Source organism: Rhinolophus hipposideros (assembly GCF_964194185.1).
Source record: "Rhinolophus hipposideros genome assembly, chromosome: 14".
NCBI lineage: Eukaryota > Metazoa > Chordata > Mammalia > Chiroptera > Rhinolophidae > Rhinolophus > Rhinolophus hipposideros.
In genome coordinates, this window is record NC_138060.1 from 63,787,726 (window position 1) to 63,810,547 (window position 22,822).

General features: G+C 47.0%; 1 protein-coding gene across 3 annotated transcripts in view; it reads left to right on the forward strand.

The window, feature by feature from the left end:
• Positions 1-669: 669 nt before the first annotated feature.
• Positions 670-22,822, forward strand: part of SUMF1 (sulfatase modifying factor 1) — an 85,825-nt gene continuing 63,672 nt past the window's right edge. The window contains exons 1-3 of one of the 3 annotated variants that reach the window (XM_081073310.1): positions 670-1,023; positions 9,507-9,680; positions 12,733-12,807. In XM_081073310.1, the coding sequence (XP_080929436.1) occupies positions 772-1,023; positions 9,507-9,680; positions 12,733-12,807 (501 nt within the window). In that variant the 5' untranslated portion in view covers positions 670-771. The remainder of the gene's footprint in view (positions 1,024-9,506; positions 9,681-12,732; positions 12,808-22,822) is intronic. The other 2 variants (XM_081073311.1, XM_081073309.1) reach the window with 2 other exon arrangements.

Below are 22,822 nucleotides of genomic sequence, written 5' to 3' on the forward strand. Positions count from 1 at the left end.
TTCATTCCCTTTTCGTTCTTTCCCCGAAGAAACTGGGTCCCATGAACACAGTGGTCCTCAACCCCCAGGGCGTGCCAGCGCGCTCGTGTCGCCTGGAGAAGGGGACAAGCGGGGCGCTGTGTCCTGCTGCCTCGGGTCCTGACCCCGGGTGGCGGGTGCGGCCCTGCCGGCCTGGGACCCGCGCCCCGAGCATCCCGCCGAGCATCCCGCCGAGCATCCCGCCGAGCATCCCGCCGAGCATCCCGCCGCCGTCTCACGGGCGGTGCAGGTTCCTGGCGCGTCCGCCGACACGCTCGGCCTCCCTCCCGTTAAGAGAAGCCTGTAGAATTGCCTGCAGCGCCGCGTAACGCTTAAAACTCAGGGTTTGAAGTTCTGCGTTCCAGACACTGAGACCCACAGCAGCTGGGCGTACGTCTCGTGGTTGACACTCGTTTGCCATGCGACCTTGGGCTGTGAGGGTTAGACGGGATCGCAAAGAGGAAAGCGCTCATTCAGCACGGTGCCGGGCACCTGGCCAGGGCTAAACAAACTCGATTATGAATTTTTTCAAACAAGCAATAATAATGGGGCACATTAGTGGAAGTCTGCGGAAGGCCATGAGTTTTGGAGGGTTTCCACGTCAGCAGAGCCAAGGAGGAACGAACGCACCAAACAAGAGGTCGCCGGAGGGAGGGCGGGCGCCTCCCGTCCACTTCCCGTCGGCCTGCGGGTCGGGCCCTTTAAGGAGGGCGGGCCCACGTGACCCAGGGGTCACGTGGCTCGCGGGGCAACATGGCTGCGCCCGCGGTCGTGCCGGCTGGTGGGCCGCGCGCCGGGCTCGGTCTCGTCCCTTCGCTGCCGCTGCTCCTGCTGCTGGGCGCGGCGGCGCGGGGCGAGGAGGCCGGCGCGGGCTCGTGCGGCTGCGGGGCTCCCCAGCGGCCCGGGGCGCCTGGCAGCTCGGCCGCCGCCGCCGCGCACCGGTACTCGCGTGAGGCGAACGCGCCGGGCCCGGGCCCCGCGGAGCGACCTCCGGTGCCCGGCAAGGTGCGGGCGGGTGGGCGGCCGGGGTGGCGGGCAGGGCTGGCGTGGGCGAGGCGAGGCGAGGCGGGCGGCCGTGGCGCCCCGTCCCCGTCCCCGTCCCCGCCCCCGCTCCCGCCTTCACAGCCGCCGGCCTGGCGTGTCGGCGCGGCTCCGAGCTGGAGGCGGCCCCGGAGGGCGCGGCGGGGCGTCGGGGGGCGAGTCGGCGTCGGGCGCCCCCGGGAGGCGCAGCCGGCCCCCGTTTCCGCCCCACGGCCTTTCCCGTCGGCGTTCCCACGCGCCGCGCCGCGGGGCGGGTTTGCTGGGACGGACCCGGCACCGAGGACCCCGTCCGCCGGTCCTTCCCGCCGGCGGGGACGCGGGGGTGAGCTCCGGGGCCTCGGGCCTCGGGCCTCGGGTGCGGGCGCCCCCCCCCCGGCTTCCCCTCCCCCCCGGCTTCCCCTCCCCCCCGGCTTCCCCTCCCCCCCCGGCTTCCCCTCCCCCCCCGGCTTCCCCTCCCCCCCCGGCTTCCCCTCCCCCCCCGGCTTCCCTCCCCCCCGGCTTCCCTCCCCCCCCCCCCGCGGCCCCGTCCCGCGCAGCCGCAGCCGCGGCCTCGAGCACGTGTCCTGCTGTCCCGGTGACCCGCGCCCTGGGCGCCACCCCGGTGTGCGCGGAGCCCCGCGAACGGGCGTCGTGCCGGCCCCGCTGATGGCCGTTCCCCTAACGGGCTGGCAGTTGGGGACCAGTTTCTCCGTCCTCGGCAGGAAGCCCCGCGCCTGTGCCTCCACTCTGTACGGACCCGGCCGCCGCCCCGGTGACGTGCACACGCGGGCCCGGCTCACACTTGCCCAGGACCGTGCGGCCGGTGCGGGGTCTCCCCGCTGCAGCGCTGCGGCCGGCCGTGGGCCCCGGCGCGGGGTGTGCGCGGCCGCGTCTCCCGCCTCCCGTCCGCACGACGTGCGCGTTTCCCACCCGGGCAGAGGCCCTGCGCCCGGCCTGGGCGTGGGGCGGCCCGTGTTCCCCAGGCGCTGCCTCCACCGCCTGCCACGTTCGCAGGCTCCCAAGTGGTAATGAGCTGGGGGCCGAGAACGCAGCCCGCAGCCTCCGAAGACTTGATCCAACGATGGAACCTGACGTAGCCTTGTTGTCAAGACAGAAACACTTCCTAGGAGGCAGTTCTTTACCTCTCGTTCTCCTTGGCTTCACGTATTTTAGCTCACGTGCGGGTGGACTTGGGTCTAAATCTGACGCTTAGCTATTTATTCTAAATTCAGGAAGTACAATGTTACGGGAGACATACATGCTTGTAGTGATGGCCTTGTTTCTTCTTTGTTTTTTAAAGACTTTATTGCAGAGCAGTTTTAGTTCACGACAGAATTGAGAGGAAGGTGCAGAGTTGCCCACAGACACCCTGCGCCCACACCTGCACAGCCCCCTTCTTGTCAACATGCCCCACCAGACGGGTGTCTTACAACTGATAATGTCAGAATCACCCAAGGTTCACAGTTTTCTTTAGGGTTCACTTTTGGCAGCGTACGTTCTGTGGCTTTGGACAAATGTGTAATGACGTGTATCCATCATTGTGGTATCCTGCAAGGTATTTTCACTGCCCTAAAAATCCTCTGTGACCCGCCTATTCATTCCTCTCCTCCCCACTGGCAACTACTGAGCTTTTTATTGTCTCCATAGTTTTGCCTTTCCAGAGTGTATAGTTGGAATCATACAGTATGTAGACTTTTCCAATTGCGTTTTTTCACTTAGTCGTATACATTTAAGTTGCCTCCATGTGTTTTCATCGCTTGATATCCTACATATTTCATTTTATTGCTGAATAACATTCCCTTGTTTGGGTATACGAGCCACAGTTGATTTTTCCAGTCGCCTACTGAAAGGTATCTTGCTTGCTTCTAAGTTTTGCCAGTTATAAATAAAGTTGCTGTAGACATTTGTGGGCAGGGCTTGTGTGCACATAACTTTTCAGTTCCTTAGGTTAAACACCAAGGAGCCTGATTGCTGGGTTAAATGGCAAGAGTAAGCTTAATTTATAAGCAACCACTAAATTGTCTTCCCAAGTGGCCGTCCCAGTTCGCATGCCCACCAGCAATGTACGACAGTTCTGTTGCTCCCCGCTCTGCCGGCGTTCAGTGCTTTCATGGTTCTGGTTTTGGCCTTTCTGTTACAGTTAGGAGGCCGTGGTACCTCATTGTTTTGATTTGCAGTTTTGGTTGACGCGCGATGTGGAGCATCATTGCCACCTGCTTACATTTGGTGACGTGTCTGTTACGGACTTTGGCCCCTTTTAAAATCGCATTGGTCGTTTTCTTATTGTTGAGTTTTAAGAGTTATGTGTATATTTTAGATGACAGTCCTTTATCAGATGTGTCTTCCGCAGTCTTTTCTCCCAGTCTGTGACTTATTTTCTCATTCCTTTGACATTGTCCTTTGCAGAGCAGAAGTTTTTAATGAAGGTCCGTTCAGCGGTGTCTCCCGTGGATGGTGCCCTTGATGTTTTGTCACCAAACCCAGACTCATCGGGGGTTTCTCCTAAGTTACCTTCTAGGGGTCTCGTGTTTCACATTTTGGTCTACGATCCATTTTGCGTTACTTTTTGTGCAGGGTGTAAGGTCTGTGTCTAGAGTCTTTTCTTGAATGTGGACGTCCATTGGTCCCAGCACCATCATTGGAAGAGACGATCTTTGCTCCATTGAGTTGCGTGTTCTCCTTCATCAAAGATCAGCTGACTGTATTTATGTGGGTCTATGTCTGTGCTCTCTAGTCTGTCCCATTGATCTATTCGTCTCTTTCTCCAATACCACACTGTATTGATTACCATACCTGTATAGTAAGTCTTGGAGTCAGGAACTGTCCGCCCTTCAACCTTGTTCTCCTTCTGCATCGTATCGGAGATGCTGTGTCAGCTGCTTCTCCACATAAACTTGGTAATCTGTTTGTTGCTATCCATGAAATAACTTCCTGGAATTTTGATGGAGGTTGTATTGAATCTAGTTTTTCTTTGTTTTCTGTTAGTTTAATTCAACAAATGTTTATTTGGCATATATATTATATGAAACTCTGTCCTATGTTCTGGGCATAAAGAAAAAAATTTATGCTCTACCCTCAAAGCATTTACACTCTGGAAGGTGTGTCTGTCTGTCTGTCTGTCTGTCTCTCTCTCAAACCTCACATGTAAGCATCATTCTTCTATAGTGACAATACTGTAGGAGGAGTGTGTACAAAGTGCTTGGTGAGGAAGAAAGGATTCATTTCTTCCTAGACAAATCAGGAAGTGCCTCAAAGTAAAGGTCGCGTTTGAGCTACGCCTTGGGGGAGACATTCTCAGGAGCTGAGATGGATGGGCAGGTGGAAGGACATTCCAGGAAGGAGAATGGCATGGGCACAAAGCATTGTGCCAGTGCATAGTGTGTTCTGGGAAACAGAAACAAGTATGGTTCTGTGGGTGAAATGTCACATTTGTAAATGTAACACTTCAGGTGTGTCTTATTTTGTATACTCATTTAATGAACGCTTGGCAAGATGAGGGACAGAAATAAATAGCTTGGGGCTTTATCCTCAAGGAATTTGCAGTTTCACTGAAAAGTTATGGCAGTAAAAATGGTCTGGGAAACAATATAGATATTTACATTTTTTTACTTAAGTTCCCTCTGGTTAAACAAGTATACAGTTCTCATTGAGAAAATGATCCCAGCAATTTTCTACAGAGCTTATTATTTTGTAACAAAGTAGCAAAATATTTTAATCTCCATATATCTTTCAAAACAGTTGTTTCAAAGGCATTTAGAATGATGGATAATAAAATTGTATGTGATGTCTCTGTATGTTTGGGTGATTTCAGTCTCGATTTCCTGTCTGAGGATGTTTCTAATCAGGTCATGGCTTTGATTGCCATGAAACCTTCCCTCCAGGAATAAGTACTGGTTTTTCTCTAAATTCCCATAGCATTTTGTGGTCTGATGGCAACTTGTATATTTTCTTTAATGTTATGTTATTTGTGTAGTGTCTGATATTCTATGTGGCAAACCCGTTTTTTAGACCTGCTTTAATCTCTGTATCCGCCAAATGCCTTAAACATTTTAGGCATTCTGTAACAATTCTTGAATGATTATTTACATTTGTGGTGGATACAATGTTGAGAATAAAGGGTATCAGATATTTTTTTAAAGAACCCTTTGTGCAGTATTCTTTTGCTGTGTCTCATCCTGCAAAGAATCCAGTGAGAATAATTATCTCCCACTTTACAGCTGAGGCACCTGAGGCTGAGTGGAACCATAAACCCCAGGGCCTGAGGAAACTGTAATGCCCTTCCATCTGTTAGCACCTGCCTGTGCAGGCCTTCGAGGAAGAGAATGGTGGAGGTAGATAAGCCCTGTACAGACAGAGAAGGCCGCAGTTCCTGGACCGATCCAGGGAGCATGGTACTTTTGTTATTCACCTGGCTTTCTCCTGAGTCTTTTGCTTTTTAGGTGGTTAGGTTTGAGGAGAGGAAAGAAGGGAAAGGGAGAAGAGCTACACAGAAGAGTTGCAGGTAAACTTAATTCTTTTTTGCGTGTAAGACAAAAATCTCATAGGAGTAAGTGAAAGAAATGACAAAACTGGCTTAAGCAGGAAAAGGGTGGGGGAGAGGGCATTTATGGGCTTCCGCAGTGGCGAGTTGAAGAGTAGGAAAGGCCTCAGACACGCTGGACCCAGGGCCTCGGGTGGCATCGCCAGGTCTCTCTTTCTGGCTATCTCTTGGTTGATCTCCCATGTTGGCTTCATTTTCAGGTAATGTCCCTATTCCTACTGGTCAAATAGCCAGAAAAGAAAGTTCTGTCCTCATAGCTCCAGCAAAAGTGCTCATGAACTTGGTTGGGTCACGGGCTTTTCCGTAACTATATGTGGTCAGAAGAAAGCCACGATTGGCCAGGCCTGGTAGGTCCTTACGCCGGGGAAGACGTGGTTTTCAAAGGGGTGTCAGGGGTCTTCACGGGGGAGTTGGTGCCAGGTGGGTAAACACACGTGCCCACTGCACCTGGCCGGATGTGTAGCCCAATACGCTTCTGGTGATTCTAGGTGTCACCTGTGCCTCTGGCTTGAGGGGCGGTGGCAGACACTGTGGTGGTGGAGGCGTTTGAACTTACTTTTGAGGAGGAGTGGATTGTTTGAATGTGGACCTTCCGTGAGGCCTTGGTTAACTCGGTTCTTTTTTTGTGGCTGAAGACCCTGTGGAGTGAGACACCTGACACTCTGGATTTCACTCGAACAGCTTCTTAGGACAGGAAATCTCCCTTCACTAGTGTAGATGGGAAATTAGGATCCACTCAGAGCAATGCAGACTGTTTTTATCTACAGCTTCCAGACTGGAAATGTGGCTTATTCAGGGATGGCTATCTCTGATGGTTAATGAAAGGAGGAAAAGAAAAAAGGAAAAAAGAAAAAGACGAAACGAGGCGAGGAGCCCACAGAGGAAGTCGAGATTGTCCTAGCACTGCTGGTATCACTCACCTTGCCGGAGCGGAGCGTGAGAAATGAGGTGCCCGGAGCACTGTGTGAGGTGCAGCGGGCAGAGCTGTGGCCGAGGGCTGCACACCTGTCCTCAGCACAGGACCTGCTTGTCTGCGGCCTGGAAGCTTTTTTTTTTTCCTGTAAGTCTTTATGAAACCTTTCATTAGATCATTTTAATAGTCATCTTAAGACTGCACTTAAAGCTCTTATCCGAGGCCTCTTGTCGTTCTGCTGCTTTGCAGAGCTGCATAAAGCCCTACTTTCTCAGGGCTCAAGAATCTTGTGCCCCAGATGCTTGGGGAATTAATGAGAATAACGTGTGAACCTGGTTCAGTCCTCGAGCAGAATCTGTTTCAGAGGTCTTACTGGGGGGCAGACGTGCGGTCTGTGTCTGAGACTGTGCTGGGAAAGAACTGGAATTTTTGTTGTTAAATTTTTTTTTTCTAAGATTTTATTGGGGAGGGGTAACAGGACTTTATTGGGGAACAGTGTGTACTTCCAGGTCTTTTTTCCAAGTCAAGTTGTTGTCCTTTCAGTCTTAGTTGTGGGGGACGCAGCTCAGCTCCAGGTCCAGTTGCCGTTGCTAGTTGCAGGGGGCGCAGCCCACCATCCCTTGCGGGAGTCGAGGAATTAAACTGGCAACCTTGTGGTTGAGAGCCCACTGGCCCATGTGGGAATCGAACCGGCAGCCTTCGGAGTTAGGACATTGGAGCTCCAACTGCCTGAGCCACCAGGCCAGCCCTGTCGTTACAATTTTGAATAATTCAAATGATAAATCCCTCATTGTATTCATGACCTCACTTGTTCAGTCAATAAAGTTTTTTTTTCTCTTTTCTTCTCAGTATCTGCCGTGAACTATGCACCGTGCTAGGTGCTGGGGATATAGAAATGAAAAACTTTGTTTCTGGTTCCCAAGGAGCCTAGGATCTAGGGAAGGTGAAAACACGTTATTAAAATACTGTGTGTGTCAGATGTCAGGCAGAGGCATTCATCAGAGAGACCCGCCTGAGGGGTGTATGACCTAGCCAGGGGAGGGAGATGCAGGCAGGAAAGGCCTCCTGGAGGAGGTGAGCCTTGAACTTTGATATTGTTTACAAACAGTCTGAGTACACTTTATTTAAGCAAAATGGTGAGACATCAGGCTCTGATGTTAGTTATTTTATTTTACCCTGAAAGGAGATGGGGCTGCCTGGAGAATTAAAGTAGGGAAGTAGCATGATCACACTGATACCTTATTTGGTTGTTCAGTTTTTTGAATACTCAGTACATTTACGTGCAATAGAAGTAAAAAATAATATAGAAGAGCGTGCAGTGCAAGGTTTTCTGCTTGCCTAATAACCTCCCCCCTCAAACAACCACTGCGTCAGTTCCTCGTGTGTCTTCCAGAGCTATGTCTGCAGGTACAAGCAAACAGAAACATGGGAAGATGCATTCTCCCCCCGCCTCGTTTTCACCCACGTGACAGGAGGCCGTGCCCACTGAATGCATCTTGTTTTGTTCACTTAGCTCTTTACCTGGGTCAGATCTCTCCATGTCAGGAGGTAAAAGCATCGCAATTCCACTACTGATGAACACTTAGGTTGTCTCCAGTCTTTTTCGGTTACTGACAGCTGTCATAAATTGTACCGGGTACAGAAGACTGACTGGCATTTCAGAAAGTTCAGTAGGGGCTTCAGTTTGTGGAATGAATGCGTGCATGGAACGTGGATGGCTTAGGAGCAAGGAGGGATGTGAAAGGACGAGACGAGACTGGGAGACCAATTGTGAGGTGACTGCAGTGTCCGTGAATAGAAAAGGGGGGAGACTAGAGGGATGGATGTTTGGGAGACCCAGTCCGACTAGGTGACCTGTAATGTTGGGATAAGGGGCTGGGAGTAGTTGAGTAGGAATTCTTAGGGTAATGGTAATACCTTGGACAAAGAATAGGACATTTATTACCCATGTGTCATAGATGCAAATAGCTCCATTTTTATTGGGAAATACGTGCACAGAATTGAAGGGAACCACTAGCAAAGACAGTTGGTGCAAATAGGAAGTCGGAACCAAGGGCTGTTGATTGCTCATTTCTCTGTCTTCTGATCTTGTTTCCCTAACTCTTCTGCTGTTATTACTAAGCCACGTTCTCTCCTTTTATTCCCACTCATTATCTCCTTTGGCTTCCTTTATTTCCTTTCTAAATTTGAACCCGTGTTTTCTAGATCAGAGATTTGACCATTCTTAAGCTGCTGAGAAGGCAATGAGTTGACTTTTCACTCAAAGGATTAGAAAATAATGTGTCTGCACAGTATATTTCTGACAGATGGTATGATTGTGTTCTTTTTTAAAAAAAATTGAGGTAGATGACATACCGTAAAACCCACCTTTTCAAAGTCTGCAATGTAGTGGTTTTTAGTATAGTCACAAGGTTTCACACTTATCATCACTAATTCCAGAACATGTCACAATCCCGCAGAGAATACCCCTTCAGCAATCATTCCCCATTCTCACCTCGGTTTCTCTCTCTGGATTCGCCTATTCTGGGAATTTTTTGTGAATGAAGTCATACAATATGTGGCCTTTGTGCGTGGATTCATTCACTCTGGAGTGTTTTCAAGGTTCATCCATTTGTGGCGTGTACATGTACCGCATTCCTTTTTCTGGCCGAATAGTATTCCCTTGTATGGACGTAGCACATTTTGTCGAGCCGTTCTTCAGTTGATGGACAGGTGAGTTGCTGCTGGTATTTTTTGGCTTTTAGGAATAATGCTGCTATGAAGGGTGGCGCACCTGCCTTTTTGTGGACATGTTTTCATGCATCACGTGGACTAACGAAACTACTTTTCTAAAGATTTGTATTTTTTGTGCCGGGGCCTGCCTTCCTTTGGCGCACAGAGTGATCTGACTGATGTGACAGTGACTTCTGTGATGGGCCTTTGCTGGCGCCTGGGTGCTTCTTGGTGCCAGCGGTCTGAGCTTCACACCGGCGGTCTGGCTCTGCGGCATGACTTCCCGCTCCCCTTTCCCTGCAGATGGTCCCCATCCCTGCCGGCGTGTTTACCATGGGCACGGACGACCCTCAGATAAAGCAGGACGGGGAGGCGCCCGCCAGGAGCGTCGCCATCGATGCCTTTTTCATGGACGCCTACGAAGTCAGTAACGCTGAATTCGAGAAGTTCGTCAACTCCACTGGCTACTTGACTGAGGTAATGGGGTCACATGGGGAGGGAGAACTGCCTTCCAACCCACGTTTTATGGTGTGCCTGGTGCCGCGCTAAGCACGTTGCTTATGTTTTTACTGAATTTAATTCTCAGGGCCACTCCACAAGGCAGGTTAGTTTTCAGGGAGCAAACTGAGGCTTAGAAAAGTGATTTGCAGCGAGTTAGTGGGGAGCTGGGGTTCCAGCCTGGCCAGCGTGACCCAGGGCCCGCGTTTTTCACCATTACACTATCCTGTGTCAGCGCTTTAATATAACGGGCAGTGCACTGTCCACTCAGGCTTCCTGACATGAAGTAAGGCCACTTTCCCCTCTCAGAAAATTGCAGTGCGTTTGTTCCGGGAGCATTTTGTATTTCATGAGCGACAGATGCAGAAGTGCTGCTTTGGGCTTTTGTGGTTTTTATTCCAAGGCCTGATGACTTGTGCGCCATCCCTGGCTGTCCCAGGCCTCACTCATCCTGTGGTCATTGTCGCAGAGCCAGGCACCAGGTTCTGAAAGTGGACGTCTGTTCTAAATGGCAGTAGGAAGAGAGAGAGAGGTCTTCTAGTTTATGTAGATTTCTGTAAGTGTCTAAAAAATACTTGTTTTGTGGGCTTCCCATTTTCTCTCTGCCCTCGCCCTCAGTTTGTGGAGTCCCTGTCCTTTTTCTTTTCTTTTCAAAGCCCAAAACATCCTTTTCTTATTTTAAAAAAAAATTGGAGAGTAAATGCTGGAAGCAAAACAGGATTCAGATTTGATTTTGCATTATTATCACATTTGATTTTGCATGTAGGAAATTGCTTTGGAATTTCCTAAAATGTATAAAGCAGTTGTGTTTTCTCATACCTGTTTGTAGTATGTGGAAGGCCCATTCTTTCTATTTTGTAAGGATGCGCTCAGGTCCAGCTGCCCAGTAGGCTACTGACGTTCGCAGAAGACTTGTGAGGACGGGCTCTTAGACCAGGGCTCGCCATAAAGGTTAGACAGAAAAAGCAGAAGTTAGGGCGTCCGGGAACAGGGGTGGGGGAAAATTACATCTGGATTTTTACTAATTTTAACTGAAATTTGGCATTTCCTTCAATTATGAAGCAGACAACCAGCCATAGTAGTAGCAGGACCTACGACTTCATCACCAGTAGAAATCAGACACTTTGTGTCACATTATTGTTGTTGCAGACATCTCGAAATATTGTTTGTGTTCATTCCCTCCTTAGAAATGGTGATAATTATGAGACTTGCTACTTGATCTCATTCAATATATTAATAAAGAGCACATATATATTACTGTAGCACTAATTTGTTTTATTTGTTTTATTAATGTTTTGATATAATGAGTTTTCTTTGTAAATGTAGTGATTTTATTTTACACATTTAAACATTTCATTCTGAAAAGGAAGTGCTTTAAGCTTCATTGTACTGCCAGAGGGGTCCGGGGCCCAAAAAGGGTGAAGAACCCGGGCTTTGGATAAAATGCTTCAGGGTTTTATGGCACTTGACAGTTTTTTCTGTCCCTCCAAATTCATTTTATGTCACACTCCACTCGCTCACCATGTTCTAGCCCAGCTGGTCTTGTTTCTGTTCCTTGAAAACTGCACAGTCTTCCCCATCTTGGGGGCCCACATTTCCCCCCACCTCGAATTTCCTGCCCCCTTGCCTGCCCCCCGTTTTGCATGGCTGGCTCCTTCTCATTCCTGAGTCATCTTAGCTTGGGTCCCAAGGAAGGGTCCCCTTCCTCTGTTCACTCTCTCCAAAGGAGTCTTCTCTCGATACTCTTTGCCTTACAAGGTCAAGTGAAGTTGTAATTATTTTCTTCCTTTTCTTTTGTGACTTGATTTTGTCTGTGCCTTCACATGTAAGTGCTAGAAGGACCGGGACTGTGCCTGTCTAATACGACCTCGAGTCTCTGTCCTTCAGCCCAAAGCTAGGCATGTGGTAGGTGTTTGGTGCATGTTGTTGGATGAAGGACTGGCGTAGGTACCAGGATGGGGGTGGTATGGGGAGTACAGGAGGAAGAGCGGGGTGACGAGGAGACGAGGGGCTCCATGCAGGAAAAGGAGTTTGCTGAAATCCTGGGATCCAGGAGGCAGCTGATACCATCCAGTGAGGACAGAACAGGCCTGGAGGGAGACATGGAGAGTCATTTGATGTTCTGGCCACCATGACAATGATGAGACTGAAAGAGGTCGTCTGGCAGCAGGTCCTGGATCTCAAACTGTGACCTCCTGGACCGCCGGTGTTAGAACCCCCAGCTGAGCTGTCCCCACATGCAGGCCCTGCCCTCACCCCAGACCTCCTGAATCAGCCTTTGGGCATGGGGGGCTGTGGCCTGTAACCAGCTGGCCAGGTGACTTCACCTGCACAGAGCGCGAGGGCTCAGGTGTAGAGGAGGAAGAGCAGGACCCTGACAGCAAGTGTTTAGGGGCTGGAAGGAGAGCCCATGGGTTTCAGGAGAGGAAGGAAGAGTCAGACACAGAGTCGGAAAACTAGAAGAGGAGACCAAGGGATGAGGAGGGGGTGTCTGGTCCCATGTAACAGAGAGAACCAGGCAGATGCAGTCATGCTAGATAAAAGTCATTGAAATGTGGATTTCCATTGGATACGTGACATTTATAAGCGTGGTTGACACCTCCGTGGAGCCAGAATGTGTCAGAATATCAGAAAACAATGCCATGCAATTCTTTCAGCCAGATTCCAGGAGTAGAATGAAGGACAGTGGTGGCTTGTGAACTCTCTAGTGGAAAGAATACGGCGATTTTCCAAAGCCGTTTGTAATACTTGGGGACGTGTGTTTCATCAACAGGAACAAGCGCGTTCTCAAAAGCTAATCTCTTCCAGTCTGCAAATGAGCCTTGACTGAAAATGGTCTCTGTAAGTGACAGTCACCTGTTTTAAAACGGAGCCAGATCCTTTTAAGGCATTTCTGAACCCTCTGGGAAGTCACAAGAGAAACTTACATTTACTTGGACTAAAAGATCCATTTTAACAACGTGCAGAGAAAATGGCACATGTGGAACACGTTTCTACCCTTTTCAGGGTTGTATTTCCTTTTTCCTCACAGGCTGAGAAGTTTGGCGACTCCTTTGTCTTCGAAGGCATGTTGAGTGAGCAAGTGAAGACTGATATCCAGCAGGCAGTAAGTAATGTTTAATCAGGCTCTTGTATTTCTCTACGGCTCGTTGGAAAGGGCTCGGGTGACAAAGCCACCCTCCCCTCCCCCAACACCTACCCATCTGTCACTGTAGATTTGCCCAGCGGCCAGTGCACCTTATCTTGAGGAAACTGGCGCAGCCCAGGAGGGTGGCTGAAAGGTCGGGTCTGACTTGAACTTCTGCCCTATGCACCCGAGAACACATGGTATTGCTAAGTAGGGCGCAGTCAGGCTCTAGATGTTTCTGGGTTCCATTTACTCTTAGCCATTGCTGCCATGGAGGGTTAAAATGGGACTAGTTTAACTTCTGTTCTTTAAGTCATCGTTGCATCAGGTGTCGGTGTGGAGTGAGAGCTTCCTATTTAATCGTGAATTCATGTGATCAGAGTGTTACTCATGAAAGGGCTTTTCGCCCTGGATACTTGTGGGAACTGGAGCTAGGGGACCAGCCCCTACACCCAGGGACCAGCCCTTCCACCCAGGGAACCGGCCGTTCCACCCAGGGGACCATCCCCTACACCCAGGGGACCTGCCCTTCCACCCAGGGAACCGGCCCCTACACCCAGGGGACCAGCCCTTACACCCAGGGGACCCCTAGACCCAGGGGACCGGCCCTTCCACCCAGGGGACTGGCCCCTACACCCAGGGACCAGCCCTTCCACCCAGGGAACCGGCCCTTCCACCCAGGGGACCATCCCCTACACCCAGGGGACCTGCCCTTCCACCCAGGGAACCGGCCCCTACACCCAGGGGACCAGCCCTTACACCCAGGGGACCCCTAGACCCAGGGGACCGGCCCTTCCACCCAGGGGACTGGCCCCTACACCCAGGGACCAGCCCTTCCACCCAGGGAACCGGCCCTTCCACCCAGGGGACCATCCCCTACACCCAGGGGACCTGCCCTTCCACCCAGGGAACCGGCCCCTACACCCAGGGGACCAGCCCTTACACCCAGGGGACCCCTAGACCCAGGGGACCGGCCCTTCCACCCAGGGGACTGGCCCCTACACCCAGGGGACCAGCCCTTACACCCAGGGGACCCCTAGACCCAGGGGACCGGCCCCTACACCCAGGGGCATGCCCCTCTCATGCAGAGGGTCCAGGGATGTGAACTAGGTGATTTCTCTCAGAAATCATGGACACAGTGGACTGCGTCTCTACAGGCAGCTGTGTGGTGAGTGGGCCTTGCAGCTTCTGTTCCAGACCCGGTAGCAGGTCCGTGGATGTGTGCGTGTTTACACACACATGTCTCATGAGGAGGCAGAAAAGATAATAACAGGAAAGCAGTGTGGGTGAGCTGGAAGTGGAGGCGTCACACAACAAGGAGGCCAGAGAGGGCAGGAGAGGCCGAGGGGCTGAGAGAAGAGTGGACACGGGTCAGCCACTCGGGGAGACGGGTTACAATACGGGCGTTGAAGGCAGGAATCAGCCCGAATCTTCCTTTGTTGTTCAAGTTCCCTTAACTCCTGCCCTAACTTCGTCTTCTGTGTTGGCGTCGCTCTTCTCTACTGAGCAGCAGTGTCAGAAAAATCCTGCTGAGCTGGCTCTCTTGTTCTTTCTCTTCATATGAACGTAGCAGAACGTGGAGGGAAAAGACGAGGTAAAACCAGACGTGCTCTCACGTCATTTATGAGAGATCAGGCCACTTCTTTGTATGCATTTTAGATAAATGTTTTAAAAACACGACTGAACTCCATTTGAGTGTCACAGATTTCTGCGCTCATTACGAGTTCATATTACAGGCCTGTTACATAATCTGATACATGCTTTCTTTCCTTTTTTTAAAAGGGCTTTGAGGTCAGATTGGCCTCGTGCTGATGAGTCAGCAGCGCAGGATGTGGACCCTTGTTTCGAGATAAGGGAGTTCAGATGGGGGAGGGCCTTCGCACGTAATTTTGTGTTTGCGCTTTCGGATCCAGGGCCTCGTTACCGAGCACCTCCAGACACGTTAGGCGGAAAGGCCGAGGTCGACCGTGGGCTCTGCGGTGCCCCGTGAGTGCCTGGTGAGGTGTGTGTGCCCGTAGCCAGGACCAGGATGAGCAGCTCTCACCGACGAGTGCCAGCCACTGGCTTCAGTGCTCATAATGGAAAAGCAAACCTTTTACGCATGTTTAAAAGGGTCTGAACGAATAAAAGGGACCTGCTAATGATCGGAGGGAGCTAAGCTTTTTTTTTTTTCAGCCCCCTCTTAGGTCTGAGTACCCTCGTGCTCCAGACCTGTTTTTAACCCCATGTTCCCAGCCGATGGTCCATGAGCTGACACTGAGTGACAAAGGAGATGAGTTAAGGTGGTCCACAGCCAGCAGAAGATGACCTGACTCGCTGGATGAGGAAGTTATTCCCTCTCCAGGTCTCTTTCAAGCCCTGGTTAAGTCAAGGCGAAAGTCTCCTGTCGGTGCTAGCCTGTCATTGACGCTCGTTAGTCTCCTTTATAACACAGAAAATAGGTACCTAGGAACCTTCTCCAGACTACTGTAGCAATCTAGAATGTAATAATCGGGTTTACTTTCACGTAATTATTTTAAATATAATTATTTTATAATATTTACTTTCATGTAATTATTTTAAATGTTTCATATAATTATTTTAAATAAATGTAATTAGTTTAAATGTGTCAGAAGGTTACAATAGTGAGATAAATTTCCTTTTTTTTTTTAAACCCTTTTTATTGTAAAGTAAAACACAAATACAGGAAGTCACACAAAGCAGATGTGTAGCTTACTCAGTTACCCTAAAGTAAACGTGCTTGTGACCATCCCCTAGTCAGGGATTAGAATTTCGCTACCTGCCCAGCTACCCCGTCCGTGTGCCACCCTGATCATGACCTCTCTCTGTCACTATGCTACCTTTAAAGTAGACACGTCCCTGCATTTCTTTATACATAGTAGTGTCACCAGCTGTACGTCCCAAAACGACTGTGGCTTAATCTTGCCCATATAAAGGAAGTTTGTGTCCTCTTAGACTCACACTCTAGGTTTCCCTTCCATTGCATACCCGTCTTCCCTTTCTTCCCAACAGTTCATCTCTGGAAGAATCCAGGCCGTTTAACCTGTAGACTTGCCCATGGTGTGCATTTTGCTGGTTGCCCTCGCTCACCTGTTTTCTGTCCTCTGCGTTTCCTGCAACCCGGTAGCCGGATCCACAGGTCTGAGCTGACTTGTGTTTGAACCCTGTGGCAAGACCTTGGGGCGTGGCGTGTTCTTTCACCGGCAGCTTCCTGGGATATGTTTGTCCCTCTTGTGAGGCTACTTGCTGCTAGTACTCAGTGCCTAGACTGGACCCGTGAATTCATTGGGGGTTGTTAGATGCCGATAATCTAATTTATTTTTGTCGTTTATTAATTGAGGTACTTTTGTAAAGAAACTTCTTCTAGAAGTTTTATGTTTTCAGCTCTTTTATCCATTTTGAGTTTATTTTTGTATAGGGTATAAGAAAGTGGTCCAGTTTCATTTTCTGGCATGTGTCTGTCTAGTTTTTCAAACACCACTTACTGAAGAGACTGTCTTTACCCCATTGTATTTTCTTGCCGACTTTGTAATAGATTAATTGACCATGTAAGCATGGGTTTATTTCTGGGTTCTCTATTCCGTTCCATTATATGTTTTTATGCCAGTACCATACTGTTTTGATTATTATAGCTCTTTAGTATAGTTTGATATCAGTGAGTGTGATACCTCCCGCATTGTTCTTTCTCAGGATTTCTTTGGCTATTTGGGGTCTTTTGTGGTTCCATGTAGATTTTAGGACTAGTTGTTCTAGTTCTGAGAAGAATGCTATTGGTATTTTAATGGGGATTGCATTGAATCTGTATATTGCTTTAGGTAGTAAGGACATTTTTAACAGTATTAATCCTTCCAATCCATGAGCATGGTATATCTTTCCATTTATTTGTATCCTCTTTCTTTTGTGTCTTACAGTTTTCAGAGTGCAGGTGTTTTTCACCTATTTGGTTAAATTTAGTCCTAGGTATTTAATTCTTTTTGATGCAGTTGTAAATGGGATTGTTTTCTTAATTTTTCCTGATTGTTTGTTATCGGTGTGTTGATACACAACAGATTTCTGGATATTGCTTTTGTATCTTGCAACTTTATGAAATTCATTTATTGGTTCTAAGAGTTTTTTTGGTGGAGTTTTTAGGGTTTTCCATATATAGTATCATGTCATCTGCAAATAGTGACAGTTTTCCTTTTCCCTTTTTAATTTGGATGCCTTCTATTTCTTTGTCTTGTCTGACTGCTGTGGCTGGGACTTCCAGCACTATGCTGAACAAAGTAGTGATAGAGGGCGTCCTTGTCTGGTTCCTGATCTTAGAGGAAAAGCTTTCATCTTTCACCATTGAGTGGGATATTAGCTGTAGGTTTGTCATATGTGGCCTTTATTATGTTGCAGTATGTTCCCTCTATTTCCACTTTGTTGAGAGTTTTTATCATTTACTCGTTTTAACAGTGAGCTGGCTTTTAGGGTTTGCTTGTAAAATATGTCTGAAATTGTATGAACTTAATGGTTTAAAACAGCACACATGCCTGCTGAAATTGACTTAGTTGTGATTATTATTTGGATGCTCAATTTGAAACAAGAATCTTAAAAGGTATAGATATTAAATTCTAGAAAGGATTCATGCTAGCTTTTTTGTATTTTTGTTTGTTTAAGGGTATGTTACCTCCTATTGTTGAAAGGATAGTATTTAAAATATTTAATATCTAAAAAGTATTTCATTTTTATAATTGTGTTATTAAGATATCTCATAAATCTTTGACAGGAAGAATGGCTTTGTGATGGGGAGAAAGCAGTTGCTCTTGATGGGAGCCTGAGAAACAATGATTATCTCTTGGTTTGTGGTTTGGCATTTTCTAAATTGTTAATATTATAAGGAAAAAAATTCCTGAATATGTGTCCTTAATAATGAAGGAGGGTAAGTTATTTTGAGAAGTTCTTTTCAAAGCCAATTTCAGTGAGGAATCAAAATTACCAAGGCTTCTTTTCTTTTTAAAGTAAAAAACAATTTTCAGATATTCATATCTGTCCAAACAGCGCTGGGTCTGTTGTTATGTGGATGATAACAGATAACCTGAGCCAGAGTCAAAGGCAAGGAATAGTGCAGCCTAACCCTCTCTTTTATTATTGCAATGGGGTGAAAATTCTAAGCTAGAAAGAGAGCCATTGGTGAGGATATGATTCACTTACCTAATGAGAAATGCCTTGCGCCCCAGCAAGATTCTGAAGTCACACCCCAAAAATAATTTTTAGAAAAACTTTAGTGAGTACAGTGTAAGCCAAGCCAGAAAGTGGTTAGAAAGGCAAGTTCCAGTACATAGGAAAATTAAATTAAAATAACTCAAAATAACTGTGCCCAGTGGATAAATTGCTGGGCATCATTTTGGATGTTCCAAATTGTACTTTGCATGTAGCTTAACCATCATTTCCGTGAGCTGCCTTAGTTCAACTTTGAGAAGTTTTCTTCTTTTACACGACCACCAAGACTTTTCTTTTCCAAACTGGTTTTGGGGCTTGTTTATTCAAAGCAGCCATACAGAAAAGATGACAACCTTTGAGTCAAAGAGACCTGGTTTTGAATCTCAGCTTTGCTGTTTTCCAGCTGGTTTGGGGTAAAGTCACTTTTCTTTGCTACTCTTTTTTTGACTTCTTAAGTTTGATACTTGGTTTAAAACTTTTGAGTCTTCTTTTTCAATGGAAACATAAAACTGAAAGTCTGCTGATTTCTTTCAGTGATCTCTTCAGTTCCACAAGTTTTGTAGTATATTTATATATATTTATATGAAATATATTTATAATATATATACTTATAATATACATACTTGTAATATATATACTTATACACACACACACACACACACACACACAGAGTGTACTGTAGAGTTAACATTTTAACAATTCAAGTAAATATAGGTGCCCTATAACCATATAGTTTTTTACCCAACCGCCTATGTTACAGTTGTCATGTAGAGTACATCTATAAACACTGAAAAAACTCAAGACAGTGTTACAGTTTTTGCTTGCAATACTTATACATTTTTTTACTTTAAAGAAGAAAAATGATTTATTATTATATTTTTACCTAAACCATTTCTGTCACTCTCCCTTCATTCCTGGAGTTCCATGCTTCCCTCTGGTATCATTTCCTTTCAGCCTAAAAAACTTCCTTTTAGAGCAAGTCTTATGTTAATAAATTCTCCTAGTTTTTCTTCGTCTGAGAATGTCTTTGTTTCACCTGCATTCCTGAAGGATATTTTCACTGGATACAGAATTCTGGGCTGACAGTTCTTTGCTTTCATCACTTTCAAATGTTGTTGTGCTCTTTTCTGGTCATGTGATTTCTGGTAACAGGCATTTGAATCACTGTTTTCTTTTATGTATTATATTATTATTTTCTGGCTTTTTTCAATATTTAAAAAAAAATCTTTTGTCTTTTGCAGTTTGATTATGATGCATTTTGACATTGGTTTCTTAGAGGTTATTCTCTTTGGGGTTTGTTGAGGTTCTTGTGTCTGTTAAACTTATGTCTTTAACCATATTCAGGGAATTTTCAGCCATTATTCCAAATTTTTATTTTTTTTTTCAAACACCAGTCTTTTCTCTCTTTTTGGCACTCCAGTATATGAATGTTAGATATTATGATAGAGGTTTCTCGGCTTTGTTCATTCTTTTAAAATAGGTTTTTTCCTCTCTATTCTTTAGATTGTATCTATTTTTATTGATGTTTTCAAATTGCCTATTTTCTCTGTCATTTTCATTCCATTCTTGAGCCTACCTAGTGAATTTTTTATTTCGGATATTGTATTTTGCAGTTCTGAAGTTTTCTTTTAAAAAATAGCTCCTCTTCTCTGCTGCTCCTTCCTATTTATTTCCAAAGACTCACCTTTACCTCAGAGCCGGAGGTTATAGTAGCTGCTTAACAGTCTTTGTCTGACTCTAACATCTGGGTCGTCTTGGGGTTGGCACCTCCTCATTTTCTTTTCTCTTCCGTATCGAGTCTTTGGTCCTGTTACAATTCTGTCGAGAGTGGTGCCTTCCACCCTTTAAGACAACCTGCTAACCTGGTTAGGTACAGACCCCAAGTTCTGACTCCCCACTGCCCATTTGGTAGCTCTGTTTGCGCACTCCCTTCATGTTACCACAGTGCTGCAGTTATTTTCATTTTCTTCATTATAACTAGCATTTTACTGGTTTTGATCCATTCCTTATAGGGATAATATTGCCGACCTAGTAGAGTATTGTAAAGACCAAATGAAATAATGTACTCAGAACCACCTAGTACAGTACCTAGCACATAAAAAGCCTCTTTCTTAATGTCACTATTCTGGTTTCTTCCAGTGAACTATCTCTTGGCCTGGGCTAATTGAAAACTGAGTTGAATTTCTTTTGTTTTACTGGTGCCCATTTGTAAGAGCTGCTCTGCCAAGTTCCAGTGATATTTTGAAAGGATTGGCTATTGTGGAATAAATCTCCTCTTGGATTATCTCAGAGTCCTTGGTTAGAGGAATATGCCAGGGTGGTGGTGGTAAAATATACATTACACGAAATTTATCATTTGAACCATTTTTAAATGTACATTTCATTGGTATTGAGTACATTCTCAGTGTTGTGCAATCATCCACACTATTCATTTCCAGAACTTGTTCACCATCCCAAACAGAAACTCTGTACCCATTAAACAACAATTTCCTATTCTCCCTTCCTTTCATTCCCTGGTGTAACCGAGGTTGTACTTTGTGTCTCTATAAATTCGTTTGTTCCAGATGCCTCATAGAAGTGGAATCATACAATAGTTGGCCTTTTCTGCCTGGCTTCTTTCACGCAGCATAATGTCTTCAAGGTTTATTCATGTTGTAGCATGTGTCAGAATTTCATTCCTTTTTAAGGCTGAACAATGTTCCACCTTTTTGTCCATTCATCTGTCAATGGAGAGACGTTTGGGTGGTATCCAGCTATGTAAGAGCCAATGGCTGTTCCAGCTGCTGTGAATAGTGCTGCCACGAGCACTGGTGGTCACGAGCACTGGTGGTCAGGTATCTTTGGGTGTGTATAGTGCCATAGCTTTTGGGGATATAGTGAAGTCACTTTTGGGTATGTACCATGACATAGCTTTTGAGCTGTCGTTTGGACTCATGACTCCTTGATCGTCTGCCATCCTTAACGGGTCTGTTCTTTGACTTCTCGGAAGGATGGAAATGAGTCTAGCTGCCTCTGTTTGAAGATGTGTTCTCTGCCTTAAAATGTGGTCTGGTTTTTAGCAAAGCAGCAGAGATGTCTTCTAGGTGCCATGCTGTTCCTGAGATCACAGGGGTGAAAGATATCCTCCCTGCCCTTCAGCTTCTCCAAGTCTAGGGAATGAGGTAACACAGACTCGGAACCACAATTAGGTATATTTTGGTAACCTGATTTATGAATATTTTATATCAACTATGTTAGAGAAACAAAAATGAAAACACATATGCTACCTGTTAAAAATTACCAAAAAGAAGAAGAGTGTGTGAAATCCGTAGCGTCCTGGAGTGTCCAGATGGGAAATGCCCAAGTGAGGAAAGGGTTAGAAGGACTTCAGCGGGAGCTGTGGTGAAGAGACCTGGTGAGGAGTTGGACGACGTGCCTGGAAAACTGCACTTGTCGGGTCGGTGGGGGGAGGCCTGGGTGCGGAAGAGGCACTGAAGAAGGCTTGCAGACGAGGAGGGTCTCGTTTGGGCATCAACTCGGGCAACGTGGCTGTGCCCCTCTGCCGAGTCCCCACATTCATTGCGTGCGGTCAGGTCCCAGCTAAGCTTGCTCTGGGAAGTCCATTTGAAATACCCTTCTGTCGTCCCACATGCCAGATTTAGGTTAGGCCATGTAGTTGTTCTTGTGGCTTCTCGTGCCTCCCTTTCATGTCACTGATATCACTTAGAGTCGTGTGTGTAGGTGGTTGTCTATGCCATTCCCTTTCCGAGATGCTCCAGGAAGGCAAGTGGGCATGCGCATGTATCATTCACCACTGCACCCCCAGCAGAGTGACCGTCACTTAATAAATATTTGTCAAAGAAAAAAAAAGAAAGATAGAATGCCATTTGGTACCAGCTGTTGGAGCCTCCCTGTAGCTTTTGAATGCTGCGAGGCGCAGACCTGGTATGACCTGTCTCCTGTCGCACAGTCAGCTCTTCCCTGGCAGGAAAACATTGGCCTGGTCATCAGGGTTGGGTGGGTTCACAGTGAGTGAGTTACTTGGGAAAGGCAGTCCCGGGATGGCTGATGGGATAAGATAAGGGAACATGGCCACACAACCGTATTTTGTGTCTGTTTCTGAAAAGAGTAGTTGTCTACCTGACCTAGGAGTCAGTGTGTGGCGCAGGCTCAGGAAGCAAAAAGCATGATAACCCTGGAAGGCGAGAACCCAGTAAAATAGGATAACAGACACAGGGTTCTTTTTGCGCCCTGCTCCAAAAGAAGATACCCGATCAAAATGAGTATGAAGCATGCTGGGGTCCCAGAGGCTCAGATTTGAAATATCTGTTGAAGGTGTCCTTAAGTTTCTTTTCAAGACAAGGGTCTTTTGAAAGTCAGACTTGGATTAAGAAATAAAAATTATTCTGACATCCCCTACCTCCCAAACGTTGCGTCTGCATTGTAAACTTCCCTGATGAGACAAAGATAGACCAGCGAGTAGGGAGTCATGGCAAAGGATGGGCATCTGTAAGAGAGACATATGTAAAAATGAGAATTTAGGATGGATGGAGCTTTTAGAATCATCTGGAATAAGCCTTCGTCTCCTAGAAGAGGCAGCCTTGGCCCCAGACGGGAAATGGGTAGAGGGGAGGGTGGCACCTTTTGTAGCGATTGTGTAAAACCTCCCAGCCAGGGCTGATTCTCTCTATAGAAAAGGACATCCCACTTCAAGGTGATGTTCCAGATTGGTGTTTACCTAGACAAGGCTCAGCCACGGTGGGAAGGGGTTGAAAACCATGGAAACCTCAGGAACGGGAGTTTACTCATTAGACAAATGTTTATCCAG